This window comes from Falco naumanni, chromosome 2, assembly GCF_017639655.2.
Source record: "Falco naumanni isolate bFalNau1 chromosome 2, bFalNau1.pat, whole genome shotgun sequence".
Lineage (NCBI taxonomy): Eukaryota > Metazoa > Chordata > Aves > Falconiformes > Falconidae > Falco > Falco naumanni.
This window is the reverse complement of record NC_054055.1, coordinates 101,718,243-101,745,724: the sequence shown is the minus strand read 5'-3', so window position 1 is coordinate 101,745,724 and position 27,482 is coordinate 101,718,243. Positions and strand designations below refer to the sequence as shown.

Sequence of the window (27,482 nt, the reverse complement as noted above, 5' to 3'; positions counted from 1 at the left end):
GCACCTGGGAGACTTAGCACATCCTCTGACTAATGTACCGAGGAACATCTTCAGGAGAGCTCGGGATGCCACGCTATCACCATGCAGCACCCAGCTCAAGTCTGAGACTCACTGCGCCATCTCTGCGCTACTGAGGGCAAAGGAGGACACGAGAGTTTGCTTGAAGGAGAAGAAAGCATGTGTCTTTTCCAACACAACATATTCAAAACATTATTTTTTTTCACTTGGCTCTCAAGAGACACCAGCATGAAGAGGCAGACTGTTTTTCAGGCTAACGCTTAGTGCTTCGCTAGATGCAAAAAAATAAGCATAAATGCAAATTACAGCCAGCCACTTAAAAAAATATAAATCCACCAGCAATTATCAGGATGATGACGCTAATCTTTTCATATATAAAAGAATAAAAACGCCCCTGACTGAATTACAGCCCTGTATTCAACTGAAGGGTACAGCTGACATCTACAAGACAACAGTGGAGCTCAGCTATTTCTATGAAGCTCCAGGAGTCCAAGACAAAACTACAGGAACTTGATTTAAATTCATTAAAACCCCGCCACTTTGCAATACATTTCCCTGTATTTTTAAGAGCTGGGTTGTTACATTATTTAAATTCAAACAACCATTTTAAGCATTATTTGCTACACCATAAGTAGCAGAGAAGAACATTTCCCCTCCCTTGTGGAGCATCAGGTGCTGATCACTGGAGACCGGTTATTAGACTAATTGGTCAGTAGTTTCATCCATATGGTAGAAGACAAGCCATGCCCACGAAGGTCTAAGCCAACATGTGCTGAGGGCCTCGGAAAGGCTCTCATTGATTTCACAGGACTTTTGGATCAAGCCCGTGTACGTGGACATTAGAGATGAGCCTGCCCTTGTAACAGGAAGATCTGTTTATAGAAAGTATGTTTATAGTGCAGATCTGGTAATTCAAATTCACATGTTTAGGAGAAACAGAGTTCTTCCACTTCCATAAGGCCATGGCTTGCAAGCATCTGCTTTTTAATCTATACCCAGGACACACACCCCTTTCAGGAAGCAGAATATTCTGCACACTAAGGTAAGGGCTCACCTCCCAGGCACAGACTGTTGTTTGTTGATGTGATCTCTGCCCTGGACATGTGAAGCGATTTACAGGTTGGCAAAGATGACCCCTGGCCTCTGTTCAAACTTACCAGTGCATGAAACGACGAGACTGAAAAGATTCCAAGACGGCCCATCGCAACTTTCGTCGGCCGGCTGGCAAAAGCAAGCAGTCTTTTAGGGTTTGGGAGCTCCCCTCCTTGGAGACTAGCCAAGTAACAGCGGTACCGAAATAGGTCCATCTGGAACTGTTCAAGATTTTGTTCCCAAACGAAGATCTGTGTACAGTGAAGATCGAGGAGCAAGACACACGAGAAAAGAAGGAGAGAGGAGAAAGAACAGGGTGGTAAATACCTTGAAAAAATTTTATTGTTCCCAGTAAAACACTTTTTTCACCAATGCTGATTTCACTCAAGAAACCTTGATTCCCATTCTTTCCCACTCTCCCCTACCCTCACAATCCCCAAAAGGATACAAATAATAAAACGTTTTCATTAGATGGAAAACAACTTTTTTTATGTTCATAGCAGAAGTCTTCTGGGACAACTACTCCTTTGATACAATGCTAATTAATAGGATTAAAATTTCATTTTTAATTTTCTTTGTATTCCAGGATTCTCTTCTGAGCAGTCCCTTAAGAGGCTTCTTTCATGCATCAAGGGCATCTGAGGAACAAGAAGACCAAACCCCACCGAATTCCAGATACAGAGCGCCCCAAACCAGCAGCCACAGCAGCAGCGTTGCTGTAAGCATCAACAGAGCTTGCCATACTTGAAAAAGTGTAGCATGCTGGCAATAATTAATCTTATCAGAGGAAGAGTAGTATAATCAGCCTATGAAAGGACTTTTTTAAATAATTCAAATTGCTGATAGGAAACAGTTTCAAAGCATTTAGAAAAACTCAGTTACATAAAGAGAGAGACTGCTCTGCCCCCTTACTGTGATTGACAGCCTCTGAGTGGAGCCCTTTCAGCAGAGGCGAACATCTCCCCCCTCTCACGGGCTTCCAGGGGGTACAAAATCTCTTCAGCTTAGCGCATTAGGGCCTGGGCTGCTCCCTACAGTTTGCATTACAGGCATGTTTGGCAGCCATGGTAAAAGAGCTACAAACTAATGAATTAGGAGCCATATGTTAGTTTCCTAAAATAAGGTGCCGCTGCGGCAGTAGGAGAGACATCTGCTCCAGGCTCTCTGCTTCAGAAACACAACTACGTTGTCCACTTCAAGTCAGAAGGAGAGGTCCTGAGGGGCAGCCAGGGTTGCAGCCATGAGGTCAAGGCAGGCCCTTGTAACAAGCAGAAACCAGGGGCGCCCTCATCAACCCATCTACCAGGAAAAGAACCAGTCTCTTCCATGCTCCAGACAACAAGCAACAGCAGCATTTGCTAGTCTGTGACCAGCTCTTCCCTAAGGCATCCTGCTGCCGTAGCCTGGTACCCTCTTCGCTCCCCTAAAGCTCTCACTCCACCTCCAGGCAGCTAGCCAAATCCCTCATGCGGAGGCCAGGAGAAGACAGCCCATGCTGTACCTTAGTGCACGTTGTTTGGAGAAACGGTGCAACTAGGGCTGCCAGCACGGCTCTCCTGCCAACACATGTCCCGCCTGCTCTGGGACGCTCTGCCAGCATACACACGGCATAGCGGGAGCAGACAGATGTACCGCTAATCTGAAGAAGGCCTTAAAATATTTGCTAGGGGCTTATTTCACATAAGCAAGTGAGATTACTTGATCCAGTATGGTCTTCTTCTTCTTGGAGTCCGTTACTGAGGACAGCTGCATTTCACCCATCTTCTTCATCTTCTCATCCATATCGATCTTCTGCTCCAGCTTTTTTATCTCTGTTTTCAGGAGTTTGACGGTGTCCTCTTTGTGATGCTGCCTTGCCACTGCAGTTGCACAAGCTGAATGGATTGCCGTGATCCAGTTCTCCAGTTCAGTCTGGCTAGAGGTCTGAAGAGAGGGGAAAGAGGGGGAAAAGAAGTGAAGATGCTCTTTAAAACTGATTGGAGATTAACAAATGCAATTCCAAGGAGTTCCCTTTCCCTTTGATCTTAAGATCCAAAGCCTTAAATCCACTTATAAGAGAAGTAATAAGAACCCCATCATTCTTAAGCAGGCCATTTTTAACTCAGCGCTAGGCATTCAGCACTTAGAATTACACCTATATCTGTGCTTTGCAGCTGGACAGTGTTTCCCAGCCAGGTCTCAGGAATTACCTTCCCTGTTCAATACAACGCTGCTATAATTTGTAGCTCAACATTTAATGATGTTTTCTAAACTCCCAGTTCCTTAAGGCAGAGAATGTAACAGCCTCTGTGCTCTTCACAGTGTGGAGAGTTTTTTTGGCACGCAACAGTTAGCAATAAATAAATGGCATAAAACATGACCATAATATCCATGAGTAGCTTTATTCTGATGCACAGACAAACAAGCTTTCTGCTTCTGAAGGTCCCAAAGCACTCTGAAGGCAACACTTGTTAACATTAAAGGCAAGCTTATTGTAATTTTTACTGTTCTGGTATTGTCCCTTCTCAAGCATGTGTGTGACGCTCCAGGAAAAGGGAACATTTCCCACTCCCTGCAAGTGTTCAAGGCCAGGTTGGATGAGGCTTTGAGCAACAAGTACCCTTGGCCATGGCAGGGGGGTTGGAACTAAATGAACTTTAAGGTCCCTTCCAACCCAAACCATTCCATGATTCTACAAGATATTAGGCTGGGGAATGGGTCACCAGTACGTTCTTCTGGAAGAGCGCTATTCTGTTTAGAGGCTTCTGACACGGAAAAAGAATATTTCAAAGCATCCCTTATCCAGACTTTCAAAATAAGAAGTAAATCTTCTTATTCTTCTTACTAAATTTCATTCCTTTTTACAGTAGGTTGTAAAACAAAATTTACAGCCAACTCAGGGTTGCAGTGGACCTTCTCTTGAGTGTCAGCCTTTAGCAGTAATCACAGTGGTATTTGGTTTGTGGCTGAAAAAGTAGCAAGGTGCCAAACCACCTTGTTCTAATTAAACTTTCTGATGATACCTGATCTTTTAATAGACAGCACAGTTTGACATCTCCAGTTGCTAGCAGAGATGAAAAAGCTCATCCTCACTGCTCTCCTGGCGGTCACAACTAACAGCAAAGGATGTGGCTTACTGAAGCCAATGAGAGATTCCCACAGAAGCCTAGCTCTGGCAACCAGGTATGCAAAGGCTGGAACTTCAGGCTGATGCGCCCAAAACTTCTGTGGTACCGAAGCTGGTGAAACACATGTCCCAAAATGACATCACTTTCCTTAGTTTAGGTTAGAAGTCCCAAGCAGAGGATAGGGTCTACACTGGGAGGACCGATCTCTTACTCGCAATTTTCTTGTCTCCAGTTGACACTGAAGAATGTATTACAGAAGAATGACACAGAATATATTACTTAAATTGGTCAGGGTCCCTGACCTAGTAATAAAATTAATAAGGGTTCATTCATAGATAGGGGCTTACAATGTCTTTTCACCACTGCTGAAGACACATTCAGCCCACCTTGCTGAGGAATGACTGCTGAAAATAGAAAAATTATTTCCAGAATGGGAAATACTTCGCCTATGGTCAGGTGATGAAACCCAGCCCCCAGCAGAGAAGAGAGCAGCACTGGACTTACAAAGAGATTGTCTGTTTTGTTAATTCCTAGCAAAATCGTAACAGCAATTCAATTTTAAAATATTATCTGTATACCAGCTCATCCTGGAGGTCATCTCTAAGCATGTGGAGGAAAGGAGGGTCAGCAGGAGGAGTCAGCATGGACTCACCGAGGGGAAATCATGCCTGACCAACCTAACAGCCTTCAATGACTGAATGACTGGCTGAGCAGACCGGGGAGAGTGGCGGACGGTGTCTACAATGACCTCAGCAAGGCTTCTGACACGGCCTCCCATGACATCCTCCTATGTAAAAGTCTGCACTAGATGAGTAGACAGTGGGGTGGATGGAGAACTGGCTGAATGGCAGAGCTCAGAGGGTTGTGGTCAGGGGCGCAGAGTCCAGCTGGAGGCCTGTAGCCAGTGGTGTTCCCCAGCGGGCAGCACTGGGTCCAGTCCTGTTCAACTTACTCATCTATGACCCGAATGAAGGGACAGAGCTGGAGAGCTGGGTGGAGAGGAACCTAGCGACGTTCAACAAAGGCACGTGCAGGGTCCTACACCCAGGGAGGAACAACCCCATTCACCAGTACAGGCTGGGGGCTGACCTGCTGGAAGGCAGCTCTGGGGAGAAGGACCTGGGAGTTCTGGTGGGCAGCACGTTGCCCACGAGCCAGCAGGGTGCCCCTGGGGCCAAGAAGGCCACTGGGATCCTGGGGGGCATCAGGAAGAACGTGGCCAGCAGGCTGAGGGAGCTCTGCTCTGGCGAGGCCACATCTGGAGTGCTGTGTCCAGTGCCGGGCTCCCCAGTTCAAGAGGGACAGGGAACTGCTGGAGACAGTCTAGCACAGGGCTACAAAGATGACTGGGGGTCTGAAGCACCTGCCTTGTGAGAAAGGCTGGGAGAGCTGGGCCTGTTTAACCTGGAGAAGGGAAGACCGAGAGGGATCTTATCAACGTCTACAAATATCTTAAGGGAGACTGTGAAGAGGACAGGGCCAGGCTCACTTTGGTGATGCCAAGCGACAAGACAAGGGGCAACGGGCACAAACTGCAACACAGAATTTCCATTTGAATATGAGGAAAAACTTGATTACTTTGAAGGTGACAGAGCACTGGAACAGGCTGCCCAGAGAGGCTGTGGAGTCTCCTCTGGAGACATTCAAAACCCACTTGGACATGATGGTGGAACCTGATCTAGGTGAGCCTGTTTTAGCAGGGAGCTGGGACTAGATGATCTCCAGAGGTCCTTTCCAACCCCAACCATTCTGTGATTCAGAGTCAGTTTTCTTTCTGGTTTCCTGGGGAAAGGGAGGGAAAAAGAGAATCTGGAATGGATTTTAGGATCTAAAGACTCTTCTGGTAGATGAGTAGGCAAGGGGAATCACTCCACTTCTCAACGGAAAGGACCACATAAACAAGCTGCAAACATCTGATACAGAAGTATGTGGTGTCACAAGTTGCTCTGAGTTCCTGGAAAATGCATGTGACATCTGCAAGTAATGGATTTGTGTAGGCATAATAAGAACTGATTGCGCAAAGAATCATCGTGTAGGAGGTATGTGATGTCTCTAGGTGCAATGCAGTGGGAAGGCTTGTTACAAGATGTCCAATATCTGTACGCATTACAAGGCAACCCTATTTTTCTCCCTAAGGACACAACGTCTTCTGCAGGTCTGGGGTTTCTTCTCATCAAAACCGCTCCTACAGCACTGTGTTATGGATGGATGGACGCGCACAACCTGAGCAGTTAAGTAACACTGCTGAACAGCCGTACACATGCGTCGGCTGCTCTGAGTGCAGCAAGCAAGCCCTACAGCGCATTACTTCCACCACTGCAGCTGGTCTCATTTCCCCTCTCCCCAAACCCATCCCTGCTTTCTCTTCTGCTTTGCTAGCGATGCATGGGTTCTATGACAAGGGACACATTAACAAAAAATCTCTGCGAGGCGATATAAATTACTGTTTTTCATTTCAAAAAGGCTCACTTTTGCTTTTTCCCACAAAGTTGCATGAAAATCTACCCATGGCATAATGACACAGGGCTTTTTATTGAATAAGGCCCTGTGTTGCCACAAAAGAAATGTACTGAATGTGACCTTTTCAGTACTTAGCACTGGCATTAATTTTATGAGAATTAAGGTTTTTCCTTAGAAAACTGCATGGGAAAGATTTTACAGCTCCTATCAGTAGATTGAGAGGAGGTGGCGCTCCACAACCTTTCAAGAACACACTGAGACCATAAGCACCACGCTTACCTCCTGGATTAAGCTCTCCAGGTGGCAAGACACACATACAGTGCCCAGGAAAGGCACCAAGTAGAAAGGGGCAGTGTAGTATTACACTATGAGCTAAGGAAAAATCAGACTGAGGTGGCAGAGAAGCTAGCCTGCAAAAAAAAAAAAAAAAAAATTTTTTTTCAGTATGCAATCAGATAGTCAGCCTATTTAAGATGTGAGCCAGCACCACTTCCTTTGAATCAGTAACGTCTTTTTATTTTGCATGAATATGAGAATCTAGCCCCTTGTTTAGGACAGCTGCAAGAACCTATGAGACAGTGCAATTTTAAAGATTTGCTCTGGAGTACAGGGGAGTAATGATGCAGGGGCACATCCTACTACAGAGTACCTTCTGATTTAAGAAGGCAAGAAACTCTGAACTCATTGCCACTGGAAAGGGAAACAAATAAGGGACTCCTCTGGTGAAGAAAACTAAATCAAGAGAGGAGGAAGTGCTACCACCTCAGTACAGGCTGGCGATTACAAATAAAAAGTCTTGATTAGTGACAACTTGCAATAAGAAAGTAGAATGCCAACCTGAAAATCACTCAGGGAAGCAGCAGTTACCAAAATCCAGAAATCTTCTTCAGTGAAACCATCAAGTAATGCATGTTTTTTGATGTAAATACTGGATTTTTTTAAAACATACCCTGTGAAATTCAGACATTTCTATTTTTTGATTAAAAAAAATCAAACATGCACTTTCAGTCTCCTCTCGGGCAACAGCAAGATGTTGACTAAGGTCCGTATGAACAAGGGGCAAATGGATTATGCAGCACCACTGGGAAAGTACCTGGAGGTCCAAGTACCCCCTTGCACTTCTGACTCCTCTTGGTCTTGTAAACCCTTTGAGCCTCCCCACAAGGTCCCATCTTTGATACGTCTCTTATGAGACACACATCATGTTATAGCACATTTAATGCACTACTGTATGTCCTACACTGTAACTGGCCTTGTCTGTGTGTTATAAGCACACTGTCAAACCATGCAAAATTCCCGGTTTGTACAGGGTAATAACAATATTACGTAATTCTTGCTTTGTTCCAACCATCTACACAAAGAGGGTCCGGTCAGTCAATAAAACCAGCAGATCTGACGGTGATTCACATGTGGTGGTGGGTCCCTTGAGTGGCATTTACCAAATATATCATATCCTTGCTGCAGCACTGCCAGAGGAAAATCCCAAAACCACTGGAGTCAGTGGGATTCTTCCACTGATTTCAACTACAGCTAACACTTCTTCCTCGGTCGGAGACAGGAAAAGGTAACAACTTTGTGAAAAACTTGAACCAGACCAACCTGAAAGAGGAAAGCATCCCCAAGGGAGTTGCTGAGACAGAAGACAAAGTCCTTCTTGGGGTGTTCAGGAACTGCTTGCACTATGCTGTTTTCCACCCAGACAGCATGCTTTGGGATGCTGTTGTGGTCAATGCCAGATCTGCCATCAGTCTCATAAAAAAACAACGTGCATCCTAAAAGAGACAATCGTATATTAGCAAGCAACACATTTAAGCATAACGCCCGCCCTGTATTATTCAGTGCTGATACTTGGGACTGTAAATCACCTGTAAAACTGTCACAGAGATGGAGGATTTGCCAGTGCCTGCTCAAATCTTCAGCACTAGCTGAAATCACTAGTGGAGAGCAGTTTTTAGCCCAATAAAGCGGTGGTTTCCACACCATAGGGGCACACCACCAACTGTATGGTACATCAAACCGTGCCCCAGAGGACCATTTTGTTCACCTTAGCATTCCTAAAAAGGAGCCAGCCACAGACACGAGCCGAAAAAGTCATGGGCAGTAAAACACAGCCCCAGATGAGAAGCGCCACTGTAAGTCCCGAAATGGGAGTCCTCCCCAGCCACCCTGTCCCACCAAGGGGACCACAAGGAAGACGCAGGTGTGAAAGCCTGTCTCCCCTGGCACTGCCGAGCAGACAGGCCCCCAGGCAAACCCCCATGGCCCTGCCTCAGCCTCCTGCAGCTGCTACAGCCCCTGCAAGGCAAAGATCAAGCGAGTTAAATTACTGGATGCAGATGAGTAACTGGAAGAAAAAGAGACTGGAATGAGCTGTGCTTTCTAAAAGACAAACATACAAAAAAGCCCCAACAAACAAACAAACAAACAAAAGGCATAAACCATATTCTTATTCCACTATAATATTTCGGATCTGACTCATGGTGATACCGCCAAAAGCTGGGGACAGCAAACAACCTGCTTGGGTTTACAAAATAATCCTTACAATTCTCAGAGAGAGGCGGGTAGCAAGTCTGCAGTTTGGGAGACTCCAAAAAAAGGGTCTCCTCTTCCATCTTCCCACATTATCTACAGTTGTTTTAAACTAAAACAGGCACATTGTTTCTCTGTCACTGGAACTAGCCCTCTCAGTGGCAAAGGTGCTACCCAGCCTCTCAGAGAAGTATTTGCAGCCAAACAATACCAGCTGTTAACTTCAAAGCCTCCTTTAAACACTAACATTATTAAGGCACAGCAATCTAAGGAGCAAACACTTCACTTCAGTTAAAGCACTTCAAAATAAAACTGCCTCCGTGCTCATCCTTCCCCTTTTTTCCTCCCAGATGGCCCTTTGTTTGCCTGCCCCTCACAGCAAGACCTTCCTGCCACATAGCCCCCCTCCCAGGAGATCAGCCCCCCCTGCCCCTGCCCCCTCCCTCCCTCCCCTTTCATTTCCCCAGTCTCTCTAACCACCCCAAGGAAGGGCTGGCACCTAACTTTGCTGTTGGTTTTAAAATACTGCTGCAAATTACAAAAAAAGAAAAAAAGGAGTGCTCTAAAAAAAGCACTCTGTGGGGAGGACAGGGCTTTAACTACACTGAGGTTTCTGGCAATCCCACCCACAGCAGAAGACACAGCTCTGCCTCCCCTGGCCCACAGAGAAGGCCGGTTGTGGGGGCGGAGAGCGAGGCCAGTCCCAAAATCCCGCAAGCGTCGCTTCCCGTTTTACTGCTGATGCAACCACATCAAGATTAATTAGAGGTCGCTTTAGGAGGCCAGGTCCTGAGTTTCACTGCTCCGTTAACGTTTATGGGCATTTATAAGCACTCAAACCCCAAACTGCAGCACGCTCCTAGCAGGAACTGCAAAAATTGGGAGAGAAAAGGGTCTGCGGGGCAGCAGGGCGGCTGGGTGCTGAGGGCTGCCCATCACCAGATGGGTGACACAGCCAGAGCCAGCATCTCCCAGGTCACAAACCAGTCTCCGCAACCGAACCATGGCTTGCCGTCCACACCGCGAACGTGTTGCGGCTCGCTGGGTGTTGATACTCCTGAAGCACATCTCAGAGAAGGAGAGGCCAATGGCACTAAGCAACAGGAGTTACAAGAGTTTTAACAGTTGGACTTGATGATCTCAAAGGTCTTTTCCATGATTATATGATTCTATAAGAGGAATGCGCACAAAGACAGAGCCCCTGTTTGAACACGTGCCAGTGTCATCACTAGCCAACTCCCACCATCACGTGGCTGCAGCTGCACACAGGTATTTAGTTTGTCAGCCAGCCATAGACATGCTTCTTCAAGGAACCCAGTGCTCGGAGAAGCCACCCTAGGTGGTGCCAGCAGGCCTCCAGGCAGGGTATGAACCCCACTTCAGTGCAGCACAGACACGTGTCTCTGCCTACACGCATGCCATAATGTAAGCACACCAACGACCATCAAATAAAACCCCCCTCTGAAAAACATCAGGACCACTTCCTCGTGCTTTGGTTTAATTACACGGAAGCTCGCAGTGGCTTTTAAAGCCTAGGCTGCTGGTTTCTTCATCTGCAGCAATACACAAGCCAAAGGACACCACGGACGCCCGTCTGGATAAACCCTTGCATGCTTGCTCTGTACCTTTGAGGGAAACCCAGTAGTGCTTCCATTTCCTGCGCGTGGCTGACTCCACTTTCTTGTTCTTCTTGTGCACCAGGAAATTTTTGACGGCCAGAGCACCAGCTTTGCGCACCGTGCCCTGGGCGGCTGTCAGGAGGATGTCGGACTGCCCTGGGGAGCTGAGGGTGCCGCTGCTCTGCTCGTCGCTGAGGGCAGAGCCAGCCTCCTCCAGGTTCTCGCTGTTGGTGGTGCTCATCTCAAGCTCCCGGCGGAAGTTCTCGTACACCCCTTGACGAAGCCCGTCACCTGTCGAGCTGCTCCCGCTGTCGCTGCCGATGAAAGCCCGACTGGCCGTGGGGGAGTAACTTGAGTTGGTAGCATTGGAGCGTCTAGAAAGGAGGTCGGTGTCGGTGGCTGCTCCCTCGATCCCACTGTCAGTGAACTCGCTCCCCTCGCCTGCATTGACATCCTATTTGCAAGAGAGACACAGCGTGAGATGAAGAGCCTGGCCCAGCCTGGCCTTCTAGAGAACACCGACAGAACCCGAAACACCCAGGTGGCACCACATTTCTTCACACCCCCATTTTGTCTGGCACTGGAAATCACTCCTCTCTTTTTCTTCTGAAGACAAACAACTAGAAGAAAAGGTGGGATAGGCAGAACTTCCAGCACAATTTAGGAAGGACCAGTCACACACACACACAATTTCAGGTTGTGCCTCTACAGCCTTAGCATTTTGGAATATAAGACACAGCATCATCTGTTTACATTAAGCTAACAGTGCTAAAGGTTTTGCAAAAGGAGAACATATGGTAGCAAAAACTGGCAGTGTCAAGAAAAGCAGCGATCAACCTACGCATTTTGAAAAGAAAACATTAATATTGTACATTCACACCTACAGTTGAAGACACATTTTAGACATCCCAAGATTGTGATTTACAAATTATATAACTAAAAAGGTACTTTTTTTTTTTTTTCCTCCTAAGAGGTTAATGTATTTGAGGTTATTTCTGTATTGTGTCACTTCTACATCACAAACCCTAACGAGGGGCCACATGATATCCCTTGCCAAATCCCACAGTAATAGACCCTGACAAACCACTGCAGCAAAAGACCCTTCTTGGTCCCCAAGAGGTCACAGTTGAAGTATCATAAGAGACAAGAATATGGCTGGCTTGAGCAAGGCAGGAAATAACGTGACTGAATTCAAGTTTCGAAGTAGCTCAGGTTGCCCCCTGCAACAAGGCTGGTGCCCAGAGGGGGCTAACTGCTACCGCCCCAGCATCCAAAGGCACTTGTGGCGGTTTTTGAAGGAGGACAGTAAAGGACAAGCCCTGTAAGTGGTGACAAATATGTTAGATACTTGGGAGAAGAGGGAGCCAAGGACAAAGGTGCAAAGAGGTGACAAATACGGCCAAAACAACGGATATTGCAGCCTCTACCTCCCTTGCAAGAGCAGCTGGTGCTTGACTTACGAGTCTTAAACAAAGTGAGGAAGTCTCTGAGAAGAGGTGGCAGAATGAAGTATTTCTTTTGAGAGAAAACAAGCTTCTAGGTGTTGGTTCAAGCACGAGTTTCCTGTGAAGGCAAGAGCAGCTCTGCAGAAACCAAGAAACCCTCTACCAAGCCCTGTTCGAAACCTTCCTCCTGTGGAGCAAGAACTGGATGAGGAAACCTTAGGGGGAGGGGAGGGGTGTTGCTGAATTTGACCAACTTTTAAGGCATTAATTCGTAACGGATGGGCCTGTTCTTCATAAATGCTACCTCTCAAGGGAGTCTTGGAGTCCAGCTGGAAGAATAAGCGCTTCCTTCCCTGCTCAATGAGCACAGTTATCCCAGTCAGTCTGGTTATTTAATGCAACACAGCGATAGACAAGCTGTTCTGGACAGGCCAATATTCCTCTACTCCCACTGCATGTGAATGAGCCGAGCAGGGCTTCCTGTAACTGCAGCCATCTACCCGCATAAAGCAGTTTTCCCAATGACATGTTTTTTCCTGCTGTTCCAATACATTTGGGTTTTGGAAGCAAATTATCTTCCAATTTCTTGCAGCTCTGCAAAGGAGGGATAGCTGGAGAGGGGAACTGCAGCTCTGCAAAGGAGGGATATCTGGAGAGGGGAACGGCTGCTGCTCAGAAACCAGTGTTTACAAAACACTGCCGTGAGCGAGCTTTGAGCGAGCTTTTGTGCAAGCTGGATGGTGCAACTTCTGATGACAGCACTCTATCTGAGACCCCATGCACCAGGGAGCCAGGACTGGCACGGCCACTCGGCGCTCACACCCGAGGCACTGCCTCTCTGCCAGCGCAGCTACATCAGCATAAAACTGGAGCGCCAAAGAACTGAACCGGATCGCCCATGTTCACTGGGATAATTATTCCCATAGAATGATTGGGGTTGGCATTTGTTTCCTGGGCCCTTCTTCATCCATAATGTCTTTAAAGGGAAAAAGTGTGCCACTCACACAGCATAAACAAATGTGCATTCTGCAGTGAACACGACATACAAGCAACAAAAATTACTTGAGGTTTTGAGATATGTATTATATGGTTAATGATTTAATAAATATACAGTCTGTCTCATAATTATTTTATCCATGCTATACAAAAAGTACAGAGTTAATTCCAGAATTTCAGCTGATGTTACTTTTAGGAAGCACATCTCATGCTTTAACCAGAATTAATCGGTTTTTAAAAATGAAGAGCTACTATAACAGGTCACCAAACTGAGGGAGGTGGGATGTGTAATTTTGCCAGTCAGATTATGCATGAAACTTTCTTGGTGCTTTTTAGCAGATAGAGTATTTTTTCAAAAACAGAAGTGCACCCAGAGATGATGCACAGCGCTGCAATGCAGGCTCTCAAGGTCACTCGTGCACAGTGTGACACAGCCTTATTGTGTAACCTTGGTGAGACACAGCATTGATTGCCTCAGTTTCCCCTGTCCATAAATGCAGACTACACTCTGTAACTGATACATGGGCATAACGGTTTACTGTTTATAAAAAAATGCAAGGATGGAAAACTCGGAGTGAATGTTATATATGCTCATGAGCTTTAATTGCAGCACATTTTGAAAACATCTTTATAATCTTCACCACAGTGCAAGTTATAGGCTGGATGGGTCAAAAGATCTTTTCAGCATAATGCTGCAGCCCTGCCCCTAATCTCCCTCTGCTCCCTGCACTCCATTTTCCTCTCTTAAATATCCTGTATCAAAGACTTCTAACCAACTGATTCAAGCCCTTTGGTAGGAGGAGGGTCTGGGCATACAAAGGTCAGAACGGTTCAAAATCTATAGCCTGGTAATATTGTTCACACTCATGAATTATGAAACGTAGCATTGAGTGAGCTTAGCACTTTCGGAAGTCTGCTGTACGAGAAGATTGGTCTCAGGGTTAGTAGGGTTAAGAGCATTCATTGCACAGGTCTCTGACTTCTGAGCTCCTGCTGCAATGTCAGCTCGTTCTCATCGGAGGGTATGAAAAGCTCTCCAGAAGCAGCCAGCATCTGCTCTGGCTGTCTCACAGTGCTATAACCCGCATACCGAAGTGCATTCAATTAAGAGTTCAGCAGAAAGTACAGAGGTTTAGTATTGCGCTTCCACAGAAATGTGCCACGGCTGAAGGGGTAACAGTCCCAATCCAAGCAACAAACTGTAGCAGGGTTTGACGAACACATCACTGGGGGCACAGAACTACTCCTGCAAATTTTCAAATGACGATGCTGAAAATTAAGCATCCCAGCTCACACCATGAGCAGCACGGCTCTCCACTGATGAGATCAATGTGGATACACAGGCCTCTAGCTTTGGTGTCCAGCTACTGCCACCGCCACCACAGGCTGCTGCTCAGAAGGAACGCAAACATTGCATAACCTTGATGATAGCTATTTAAGAATTACTCATGTTTCTTGCTTAGGCTATCGGAGAGCCCCACGGGCAATAGCAATGTCTCTCTCCTCCAAGGAAGACTTGTTACTGCTCTGGGTCCATAACGGACGTGCCACAAAGGCTTGCTAATGAAACAGACATTTTGCTCCTCAGCAGAAGGAGTTCCCAGGCAAAAGTTTCTGAAGCCAAGAGTGAACTACACAGCTCCGCCTTCGCTACTCACCCCTCTGACTCCTGCCCACCGTCCCTCAGCTCTCCATCATGATGCTGATGGCATGTGCCAGGCACACCGCAGAAGCTGGGAGACAGCTGAAGACTGCAGAATGCTCATTTCTGAAGCCTGCAGTTTTGGACGTTATACAGACATTATCACAAAATCACCAGCACATTGCTCTGGATTTGCAATTCCTATCACCAAGGGACTCTGTTTTATTTCAGGGGTTAAAAACCTCAAAAGTTTAATTCAGCTCTGTGTAAGGTTCAAGACACTGCATCTGATATTCTGCATCTCACCAGAGAACTTGTGTTTTGTATTTTCAGGCTGGCAAACAGCTGTCTCCACACAAAGGAATATTTTTTGCCCCGAGAGACCATCCCAGGAACCAAACGCAAGATTGGAACTAAAATCTGTGCTGCCCCGCTTAGCCTTCCCACTGGTGTTTACCTAGCTTCAGGCCTGGGAGGACAAGAGGGCAAAGCAAGAGGGAGGTGGAAATCATTAAATTGGTCACACCAAGGAGAAAGCGTGTAGTAAAGAAAAGAAAGCGTACTTCCTCCAAGAAGTCGTGGGAATAGCAGCTCTTGGCATTTTGCAGACACAATAGGTCTTAGACCATAGGGACAACAAGTCGAATAAACAGGGGGCTTTGTCGCTTTGATTGAAGATTTGCTCCGTGGAAAGCAGGGAGAAATTCACATAAAGACGACTGGCTGAAGAAGGGAACTAAACAGGCTCTAGCAACTGTGCTGCACGCTGTGCCTTGATGGGGAGGCGGTAAGCAGTAGCACAGCATCCACCAGGATCTGGGATCCCTGCCACTGCTGAAGATGACAGAGGAGCAGCACCGTTTCTTACACTGTCAGTGTTACCATATCCGTTGTAAATGCCCAGGGTTTATGAAAGGACCTTCAGCAGACAGTAATGGAGGGAAAGGTGGAATGCCCGACACCAGAGAGGTATGCCACAGAATGAGAAACCGGCTGAATGATGGGCTGAATGGTGCCCTTGCTGCCAACACGAACGCAGTGAGGCCCTGCAAGCAGGCCACGTGCCAGGGCTGTTACAACAGCCCTAATGGCATTGGAGTGTAATGAAGTGGAACTATCACTGCCCCACCAAATGCAGACAACAATTTAACTGATGAACCAACTGGGTAAAATATTAGTGAAAGTATTAGCAACCTATTTAGCTGTATGTTTTTTCCTCACATGAACACTGGGTTTCATGCAAAGCAAGACAGCAGGGAATAAAACTGTAATGCAGGCTACATTAAGCTAATGCAGTTCGTGCTGTAGCTTTTGCATACTCACATGATACTCACACTTCTATGTGTCTACTGCAGCCACATTTGTTAAAAAAATCTTTCTAGATTTAGAAGATACACAGAAAAAACCTTCTGCCTTAGAAAAAAATGTTTACCTCCAGCTAGCAAAAATCAAGTAAAAAGTTTTGGGGCAGGTTCCAAGTGTCTACAAACAGAAGTGTCCCCTTGTTGAACATGTTTGGTACTGGCCTCCGCTAGCAAGAGACCACTGGATCGGATAAGCCTGACCCAACTCTCCAGCTCACGACTGGACACACTCAGAGCGCTTGCAATAACGATGCACTTACCAAACTTCCCACCAGCAGCCCAGTTACAGGCACTATTAAAATGGCTTCGTGAATCACTTTCTCGTGCTTGACTGGCAGCAGTGATTCATGGGCACTTCAGGCACATGGGACTGATTTAGTAGGAAAACTCTTACTTCCCTAACATAAACAGTTCCTTATGTGGTTAATACTTCTTTCTAAATTACCCATTAGATTTAAAATTACTTGTTAGGCTTTTAACTGAGTAGGTTTTTTTCTCAGAAGGGGGTCCCTCCAAGAGAACACATATCCTCTGTTCCCCATCCTTTTTAGCAACAGAGCAATAAGGTATTCACATTCAGCAACAGCCTGAAATTGCACATAACCTGTCTGGTTGCTAGTTAGAGAAGCACCACAGAATACATTTAAAATAGATGGGTACGCAGCCTGATGGTTTGCATGCTTTTATGTGCCTGGTGTCTCTTTGAAGCTCCTGCGTAGAAAAAGATTGGCCTGATAAGTCATTTTCCTTTCTTTTCAGCACTGACTCTACCATCATGGATGGTGAAGGTAGTCTGTTAAGGTACTACTTGCTTCAAATCAAAATGAAACCCTTTTTCCAGAGTAACTTGAGCACCTGGTAATGAACGCATTAGAAGATTTATCTGTCTTGAAAAGAGTCAAAATATTCCAATAAGCAAAGATAAATCATAAACTGCAAGTGAAACCCAACTGGGAGAAATGGTTTTAAAGCTGCAATGGAGAAAACAAAAGCAACTCCATAGCTCATTCCGTCTGGAAGGAATACAGTTTTGAAGACTGTTACAAATGTACAGAATTGTGTCCATGTAACTCACTGCAAAGTCAGAGGGATTATGATAATGACATGAAGGAGATCTGCTGCCGCAGCAACAAACAAAACCCCCTCAACCAGATGCTAAATATGAATGAAGGTTTTGAAGATATCTACAGACCCATGTACAACAGCACAGTATCAAACGAGAACTAGCCCGGACGCACCAGACTGGCAACAGGCTTTGGAGAACCAAATTTTCAGCCACAAACCAACATGGGCCAACTGCAGTTCTCTGTTGGATTGGTTGGGTCTTGTTTACACCTCCTAGGAGCGCTCCCAAGTCGAGTGAGTTACAAGCCAACTGCAATTTGTATGTGGATACCAGACTGAGATGCTGGGTTTGTGACCTTTGGGAATTCAAAGCGATCAGATACTGATATGTACAAGCAGCTTTGGTTCCTACTTCTGTGCACTCACTGCACTGGTGCAACAGTTCTTCAGATATCTGAAAGAATCCAAATTAAAAAACAGCAACAAACCCTTATATGTGTTATTAAAGCTGCTCGGAGTAGTTTAATAAGCAAGCAAGTTTTGGCCATGGTTCTCTGAAATCAAATTTACTTCCGACAAAAAAGGTACTAGCCCAGACCTCTAGGTATTCCTCCTAGCAGTAAGCTTCACTCTTATTACAAAAGGATGAATCAGTCACAGGTTTCTGGGCAATAATCCCTGGGAAAAGTCTTAAGGCATGGATTTCAATGGGGTTTGGTTCCAAGATTCCTTTGTGAACTTGTCCTGGTGAATGCTGTAGAGTGTAATTTGGCACCTTGGAAAGACAGCAAGGTGTCGGATGCTAGGCACCCAGAAGATACTCAAATATGGAAAGGAGATGCACATCCACTTAGCTCCTGCAGGACAGGCAGGCAGCAAACACCAATGTATCAAGCATCCATCGATCCCATTTCCTTTGCAGGCAACTCTGAGTGATATATGTGGCTGTTACCTCAGTATTACACTTGGCTCCTTTGCTCCATGTCAAGCTGTCACATTAGCTTAGGGACTCTAACATGGGGGTTGGGAACACTTTCGGTTCACTGACTCCCCAGACATTTTCCAGCTAATAGGTGGGTCCCACCAGAAAGATCATCTCTGTAGACCACCATGCTTCCCCAAGGAGCCTGGGTTTCTTACCTAACTTAGATGCCTTAAAGGCAGATTATGGAACCAGAGGGACTCCTGCAGCAGTCAGAAAAGTACAACCCTAGAGGCTTGTCAGCTGTGAGATAGAAAATGTGGAAAATGAAACTGTCTCCCATAAAGCTGCAGGGAAATACATGGGACAGCTTTACCCTCCTCTCCAAGGTACTGTGTGGAGATCTTCACTGACTCAGGACAGTTGTGGCATCAGTTTATGACCTGTCCGTGTTTGGAAAGTTAGGTTTGCATCCCTAAGAGCTAAAGTATTGGGTAAAGGGAAGGGGAAGGATGTTTTGATTTTGCTTTTTAATAACAGGAGAGAAATCCAAGCCTGCGAGAGAGCACACAAAGAACAGGGCCTTCAGCAGCAAACAGCGGGAAGCACTGCCATGGGACCTGAGCATACCGGCTCTTCCCTGGCTTTAGCACTGACTTTTAAAGGGTGCTAAAGTATATAATACCATGCATGATAATCAACCCATAATCCAGTAAAGCCTCTTGCAGTGTGGTCCCTACACGCAGCTTCTGACACCTGCGCAGATCTGGGTTGGACGCCTGCTTTCCATCCCCACCAGTGGGAGGAAGTCTCAGTTCTTCAGTGCTGCAGCGTTTAATCCCTCTGTTCCCAAACGATATGCTGAGGACCCCCCAAAACTTACCTTGCTTTCATCCCAGTGGACCACCCGGCTGAAGAAAGTTTCTAGTGGGATTGAGCTAACCATAAACTAACGCAAGCAGCCTAACTGTGCTTGAATTAAACAAATGGCAACATGCCTAACCAAAATCCTCGAAGTAAAATACAGGGTTAGGTTACTTTATGTTCGCTCATGCCAAGAAGAGGCAATTCTTCCTGAGAAATGTAATAGAGGGGGCAGAAGTGGGGAAGACGGAAAGCTGCTAGAACAGCAGCTTGAAATCAAAATTCAACATCTGGGGAGGTATTCACCTGAACAATCAGCTAACTTAAGGAAGCAGGGAAATGTCTGCTGTCTGGGATGAGGGCTAGTCACAGGATCACATGCTGAACCTCTCTGAAAAGAAAACGTTTGAATAGAGCACTTAATCGGAAAGGATCACTACTGCAAATTGCATCCATCTAAGTAAGCACAGCCCAGCAAACAAGCAGCTGGGGCAACCTGTCTGTGATTTTTAAGTGAAAAGCACTTGAAACCAAAAACACACAGTGTATGTAGCTTTACAGGGAATACAATTATTGCCAATGGTACAAGCACTTCAAATGTATAAATGACAAAGTCCTACTGTTTAAGAAAAACATGCCTGAATAGAGCTAGATCAGATATCAGGACTGCTGATTTGCTTTCCATTGGCTTCAGACCAAGAGCAAAGGAAGAAAAACAAATTAAGATCTTCAAAAGAGTATCAAAATATTTGCTAGCAAAGACCAAAACACGTATTTTCACATGCTCCTTTCCCTGACAATATTAGGGCACAGTTCTGTGCTCTGAAGAGGGTGACTGCTATTTGCTTTAAAATATCCTGAATAGCCAATATCTGATCTGATCTCATCCATTTAGGAAGGGCAGCCTGGTGACAGAGCAGGGAAGAACTCCGAGTGTGGGTCCCTCTGTTCAAACTTTCCTCCAGGCTCACACTGAATCTGCTTCCAGTTAGCCAGGCTATAAACAGCTTATTTGGTCTAGCCATTAAATGGGTCTGGTCATACAGACCCACTGAGAGCTGCCACGCTGGCAGCCAGCAGGACCCAAGGTGTGGATTCCCAAACAGTTTACACTGGTGCAAGCTTGGGCTGCCACCAAAACGAGTGGTTACCCCTTCCCCTCCAGCTCATTTCCACCTCTTCCTTTGACTTTGTGCCCTGTGGTGAGCAGCTGTAAACAGAGATGTTTGGTTTTAATAGACTTGTTTGCCTGGAGGCTCAGCAAAGTGACCAGCTGACCAGTGCTCTTTGGGGGGATTCAGCTGCCAGAGTCACCCAAGCCAAACCCTCCGACTCGAGGATCTCCAGCTTTTGGAGGTTTGGAGCACAGTTCAGGCTGTATCCGAGACCCTGGCAACAGCCTCTGTCTGAAAGGCACTCCAGGACTATGTGAACAGGGGCTCCGATCAGCGAGGTGCACACCAGTAACAACTTACTTGTAGGCACTTACTAAACTGTATGTCATCAATTATAATTTAATGATACACGACTTTGTATTTCTTTCCTTGATTCCATCTGGACTCAAACGACTAAGATTAAAGGTCTAGGTCGATCTGGTTAAGAATCATACTTGGGTTGAAAATAGCTGTGTTTTCCAGACTACAGACAGAGATGTACAGAATTACTTTTAACAGGAGCAGAGCTTTAGCTGCTGAAGATGCTCTGCCTGGAAAAACAATGACTGAGGAGGGCTACAAGAGCAGGCTCTAAGGTCACAAGCATTATGCAGAGAATGAACAGGATGCAGTGGAAGCCAGAAGCAGAAAATTATTTCAGAAAAGAGAATTCATGGGGGACAGGTCAACCCAATAGTCTTGGATGCATTCCTCAGGAAGACTCAAATCGCTAATCTTCTGGGATGGCAAGAATGCCCTAAAGGAAAGTTCACCATGTACTCTCCCAGTTTCTTTCTTTTTCTCTTTTCCTCAGCACCTGGTATTTGCGGAACAAGGTACTGGGCTATATGGTGCTCTCATGTGACTAATCCGGTGAGGTCATTTTACATTTGAGGTTATATCCTCTATGCCACAAAACCATTTACGACAAAGTTTTACGCAACTTAAAAACAAGTATCGGCTCTCTGGAGTTTAGCCATCCTACAGAGCATAATGAAACACTATAACCTGTTATAAAATTCCCTGAGATGGTAAAAAAATAATATCAACCAGAAAGATATTCTAATTTTAGACTGGTTTCTCTGTACGTCCTGATCTAATTCCCATGAAAAAAAAACTTGGTTTCATCTCCTGCATATTCTGCAAGATTTTTTTAATAGGGTTTTATTATTTTTTTTTAAGGCTAGAGATCCCAAATTCCTCCAGGCTACCTACAGAGGCCTAAAAATAGTAACAAACTTGAAAATTGGACAAAAGGGGATTTAACACGCCAAGGACATAGTCTGTGGCTGGCGCTGAAGGAGGTGCGGTTTCCAAGCCAGGCAGGAAGCTTGTTCACTCAGTTTCACAACAAACACTGGACTGGACATGGCAAAACCCCTTTGCTTTCCCTGCAGAGTTGAGGGACATCTTCCTGCTACTCCTTCTCGAAAGTTATGTAAAAAACCTGGATGGCACTACTGTAACACTAACACAGGCACTGAGCTTTCCCAAGGAAATCACAAACTGCTACAAAGCTCAGAGAGGAACAAGCCACCCTCCTCGTATGTCAGTGCTTGACCATGCAGAAATGCTTTGGCCACCATGTCTCCTTGGATTTTAAGGCACACAGGAGTCACACCATGCTCTAAATACTGCTTGTCAAACGCCACCGCTCCCCTACAGAAGACAGTGCATACATAGCTTCACACCTACTAGGAACTAATCCTAACATTTTTTCCCCACAAAACAAATACCAGCACTGGAAGGCCATGGAGGTCTCTGGCTTCAATGGCCACTGCCATCACCACCGCGACCATCACAAAACCTAGAGGGGGAGGAGCGGGATCTGTAGAGCTGGAGCCAGCATCAGGTAGGGCTGGCTCACGGCCATCTGCAGCAGGCACCCATAAACAGACACACTGCTGGCACCATGGCTTGGCAAGCAGATTTTGCCTCGTGACCAGAACATCTTCTGTACACGCAGGACATCTTCACGCAACTGCCCTCGTAACGGAGTTTGAAATGTCAAAAGAGGCTCAGGCCCTACACAAGGCTGTATCCACCCCCATTTGATGGTCTAAAGAAAAAAGCAGCCAGAAATTATCCACAATGGGGAACATGGAATAAGGAAGTGGCAAGATGGGCTTGGTAGTGGCACAAAACTGTATCTCGAAGTTTCTGTTCCCCAGTTCCCCTCCTGAATCTTCAGTTAGGGTTTGTAACAGCTGGTGAGCATGTGGTTACAATTGTCTCTGAACATCCACCAGGAGAAGGAGAAGAAGGAGGAGGAGGGGGGAGTCACCCGCAGGCAGATGTTTAGCTGCAAGCAGGGCACAACAGGGCCATTTCATCAAATGTGGATCCCAGCAGGCAGGTTGTAGGATCCTGGGGACCTCACAACCCACAGTCAGAACAAGATGTATCCAACCAGAGCTTGTCTCCCTTAAGCAAAAATGGGTGAAAATGTCAGCCAATTAAGCTTTTTCCACCTACATCACACCAGCTCCAAAAGCCAAACATGATCCCAGCAGAACTCTCCAGGAAGCCTCGCTTCAGCAGATCTGAACCCCTAATGTTAAAATGTTAAAAAAACCAGAACTGCTGCGTGGGTGCCCCCAAGCCACCCTGTGAATATTAATTGCTTGAATGTAATTGTCTCTCCGGTATTAAAAAGCTCTCCTTCTCAATTAGTGGAAAGTGACTCCCACAGTTCAACTGAAGGTTTAAATTTGGAAGGGAGAGATTTTCTTTTCTTTTCTTTTTTTCTTTAATGTAAACCCCATACTTGTAAAGAACCCATGGATAAGGCACTACAACACAACATGTACAGCTGTAATTCTGGCACCTCCTTTCTGTGATACATTCAGGGCCATGTTTTTCCAGTAGCAGTGGTCAGCACATCACAAAAATTAAAGCTACTGACAACTTCAATAAATTCAGCCCAGACAGAAAATAGGATGACACACATGCACGTCGCTGGACATGCATGGAACAGTGGCTGGATTCAGGAATCAAACACAAGGGCACAAGTCCACTGCTGTGGTCTCAGACTTACCCTGCGCTTGGTGCCTTCGGCTTCCAGGGACCTCTTTAGGAACTAGACTAGTCAAAAGATACCTACAAGTGACCATCAAGACCTTCCAGCACTACTAGCACCAGGGCAGGTGTGACTGAAAAAAACATGCAAATACCCCAGCTATGAGTTTCCAAAAACTAGCAAATACAAACCCAAATTCTTGTGAGGATGGGCGACAGTGATCTGGGCAGAAACCTCCCTTCTGGCTGTGAGGCTCAGTTAGGTGACTGGCCTGGAGGCCAACTGTGTCTGACGCCATATTACACTTGGCCCTGGGTCACCTTTGTGTGGTGGCCCTGTGACCCTAAGACATAACTATTATTTTGTGGGATCAGGATGGGGGGAGGCAGTCCAAAAGGCTGGAAAAAATATGAAAGCTCTGCCTCAGTCCATTACATTGTTTTTGCAGCGTGAAATGTTTTCCAGCATGAGGACACACACGGCAGGCTCTGGGACAACACTCAAAGTGGTCATCAACAGTGTGAAGCCCACTGAGAAAGTGTTGGAAGACTGGGAAGGGCAGAGGGAAATCAAATGCCCCAAACCAAGCCCAGGTACTGACTGGCACAGACCAACGCAGTGCCAAGGAGCACGTTAACAGCAAAGCAGTAAGGCCATCGGCTCTACCTCTCAGCTCCCACCACCTCAAGTAAGGGTAACCGTCAGGCTCTACTTCACGGGTGTCCAGTAAAGACGAGCAAAGTGTTGAGAGACTGTCAGACTGGGGACCTGGTACAGAGACAGGTTGGTAGCTTCCCTCCTCTCACCCCTAAGCCACCTAATCGGGTTCACCAAGGAACTAGTCCTTGTACTTTGTGTGCAAATTTGGACCTCCTTTTCGCTCTGTCTATCAAACATGTAATGAGAGTCATTTCCCTGCGCTTGCTAAGGGTAAGCTTGGGCTAACATGACTTCATTGCTGACAAGTATCTTATACTTACTGTATGCTGCTAGGATTAAAGACTTGGAAGGAATTTTGACCTTTCCAAAGCTTTAATTTTGTTGAATTCATACCTGGTAATAATCACTGCTGAGACTCCTTATAGCCACTGTCTCCAAGCTCAGGAGATACATCTAGTGAAACCAGCCCCACAAAGTGATTTCCCTGGGTATGGCTGTGGCGTCACAAAATGCTACTTGAATTCGTGACTTTCACTAAATGGCTCAGAGGAATCTTCTTAATGCCAAGATAGGCACCAAGAAGAAAAACAAATGCTTTGCTGTTCACCAGCGACACTGTTTTTCTTAAACACACTTGAAAGAGGGCTGGAGGCAGCAGTTGCACCTAACAATCTCCATGAAAGCCGTTAACGTTCAAGGCTGCCAAATAACATCCTTTTTTTTGTTTGCTGTTGTTATCCTCTTGCTTTTTATCCTGTACTGCCTTGATGGAGGACCAAAAGGTTCTTGCGTTCACACTGTAAAAATGCCTCTGAAAATAAAGAGCTGACTCTGAAGTACAAAGCTGCTGTTGTGGGACACTGCAGCATCTGTTTTAGCATGCCACTTTTATATTTAGAAGCAGCGTATCTCCACAGATCAAGCACAGCCGGCAAATCACTCAGCAACTCCTTCCCACCAGCTCTCACAAGTCGGTGCCAGCCGACAGGGGGGCACACGCTGCTCTCACCCTCCACCAGCCCTCCACACCTCCGCAGCCCTGCACCTCCTCTGCGGCACGCTGCAACCTGCCTGACTCACGCTGCCCAGCCTGGTATCTCTAACGCTGGTGTCCTGCCAACAGCTCAGCTCAGCAGCAGGACATGAGCCCGACGGCCTCCGACCTTGATGCAACGTGCTGCTTTTTTCTTTTTCTGGGTCACGCAGCGCAGTGGGTACACTCTGCATGGCATATGTAAGAAAACCCATGCGATAAAATCGGGGGAGCTGCTGAAGCACGCAAACTGGTGCACAGCTCTGACCATCGCACTGTTCTGTCTGTGTCCCCCGGCCATGTTTCTGAGCCAGTGCCCACAGCTAGAAAACAGTGCACTGAAAAGCACCACAGCTAGCCTCTTCCATTAGGCAACTGGACCACTGCTCTGAGAAGGTCCAGCAGGCCAGCCAAAGGAACTTAAAATGAGCACAACACGCCTGCAACGTGTGTGCAGCACGAGGCTTGTGAAGGTGTGTAGGATTTGTAGCTTCTTTTCCCTCCTCTCTAAGAATAGTCTGCCACTTAAATGTAAGCAGAATTGCTGTTTGCAGCACAAGGCGGTGCTGTGTAACTCGATCTTGGCACCGCCGAGAAAAGCAGGGCAAAACATAATAAAGATGCAACAGCAGCCGTCAAAGCAAAGGTCACAGGACTGGTGTTTCAAGCGCAGGAGGGGCACCAGCTAGAAAAGCTCATCTTGGCTCTGCGCTGTCTATTAAAAGGATGAGGGGTGAAGGGTATGATGCCCTCCCTGGCTAGGAGAAGCAGCATCTTTCCCATACATCTTCACCCCCACGGTTTTCCAGTTTACAGCAGGTGAGCACCTCAGCTTGCAGGACCAGCAGTCTCCTGTGAGGGGACAGCACTGTTTCTGGGTGGCGTTTTGCACAGATGTGGACATCAGCTAATTAGAAGAGTGAAATTTCAGCCCAGTGAGTGTTCACAGCGGAGGGGAAGGGAAACACTCATTTCTTCCTTGCCTCCAGCAACGAAAGCAAGCCAAGGAGTGCTTGCATGGGTGCAAGCACCGGAGGGTGACAGGGCAGGGAGGGCAGAGAGGGCAGACACAACCAATGTGTGCGAGCTCCCAAGTGGAGTGATTGGTTTTGGCAGCTCCCCTGGAAAAAAAAGCACTGTCAGCACGGCAAAACACGCAGGAAAATCTTTAGCTGGCAAAAGCAGTTTTATCTTTTCCAGAGGCAGTGAAGAATGGAATGGAAAAGGCCCAGAGCTGCAGATAAGGAAGGGAGCAGTGATGGGATCAAGCCAGCTCTGGAGACTGGTTAGTTCAGCTCTCTCCTGCATACAGCACTCTTCTTGGAAAGTGGGTGTTGAAGGAAAACAGAGCCTGGAAGAACCTGGAATATTTTTATCTACTGACACAGCTTAGCAAATGCCACATGCTTCCGTTTTACAGAGAAGGAAAGTGCCTTACCTGAGTAGTTTTCGCCCTTCTGCCTTGCATGCTGTTACTATGGCTAATCTGTGGGTTGGTGGCCCCTTCGGAAAGGCAGTGGGATTTCCTACAGGGCAGCGTGTTGTAATTACTGTAGGAAGGTGCATCCTCAGTGGTAACTGATATCATCTTATGGCTGCCAATATCTGGGATGTCAGACACTAAATTCCGGCAGTACCCTCCAAAGGCATTTCGCGGGCCTCCATTGACAGTGGCATTCGTGGTTTTGGGGGAATACAAGTCGCTCATGGAGTTGGCACGCTGGCAGGCAACCAGCGGCTGGGGGCTACCACTGGCCTCCGTCCCCAGGGTGGCCTCAGCATCCTTCTCCTCGGCCAAGCCCAGGATTTCCTCGTTGCTCGTTAAATGCTCCTGGCTGAGGTCAGAAAGTGAAAATTCCAGGCTGTCCTCACGCCAGATGTCGGCTGATTTTGAGCGCTTCTTCTTGAAGCTGGCCGTCTCCATGAAGTTTGTCCCGTTGGCCGCGTATCGATGTGACCTGCCGTCACCCTCTGCCAGGAAGGGCGGCTCGTCCCCATAGAGCCGGCTCTCCTCCGAGTCCGGCATGCTCTGGACGGAGGCGGCCGTGAGGACAGTGCTGCTGTCCACACTGGGGGTGACGGAGGAGTCGGTGTGATAGGAAACGGGCCGCAGGCCCATGTCCACACGGTCCACCCAGATGGGGCTTCCAAAGTCCTCTAGGTTGGCCTCCTGGGCGAAGGGCTCCAGGCCATTCTCCGCCAGGGACTGGGGGATGCTGGGGGTGCTGCTGGAGCGGGTGCTCACTTCTGAGTTACGGTGGATGATTTTTCCAGAAGAAGCATGCCGTGTCCGGCGAGAGGCTTTATTGGAGAGGCGAAGCGAGCGGGAAGTGTGCTTGCGGCCCAGGCTGGTGTGCTTGTCTCCATAGAAGGCATGCTCCACACTCTGGCTCTCCGCGTTTCCCATGGTGTCACGGTCTGCAAGGGGAGAGAGTGGGGACTGTTAAAGGCAGCAATCAAACATGCAGGCAAGAAGACACATGGACTCCCCAG

General features: G+C 46.8%; 1 protein-coding gene across 6 annotated transcripts in view; it reads right to left on the bottom strand.

Annotated features, from left to right (window-relative positions):
- TIAM1 (TIAM Rac1 associated GEF 1) overlaps nucleotides 1-27,482 on the bottom strand; it is a 195,242-nt gene that overhangs the window by 58,246 nt on the left and 109,514 nt on the right. For all 6 annotated transcript variants that reach the window (XM_040582819.1, XM_040582820.1, XM_040582815.1 and 3 more), the window contains 5 exons: nucleotides 26,428-27,407; nucleotides 10,832-11,279; nucleotides 8,277-8,449; nucleotides 2,809-3,033; nucleotides 1,176-1,361 (listed from right to left, as the gene is read on the bottom strand). In XM_040582819.1, the coding sequence (XP_040438753.1) occupies nucleotides 1,176-1,361; nucleotides 2,809-3,033; nucleotides 8,277-8,449; nucleotides 10,832-11,279; nucleotides 26,428-27,396 (2,001 nt within the window). In that variant the 5' untranslated portion in view covers nucleotides 27,397-27,407. The remainder of the gene's footprint in view (nucleotides 1-1,175; nucleotides 1,362-2,808; nucleotides 3,034-8,276; nucleotides 8,450-10,831; nucleotides 11,280-26,427; nucleotides 27,408-27,482) is intronic.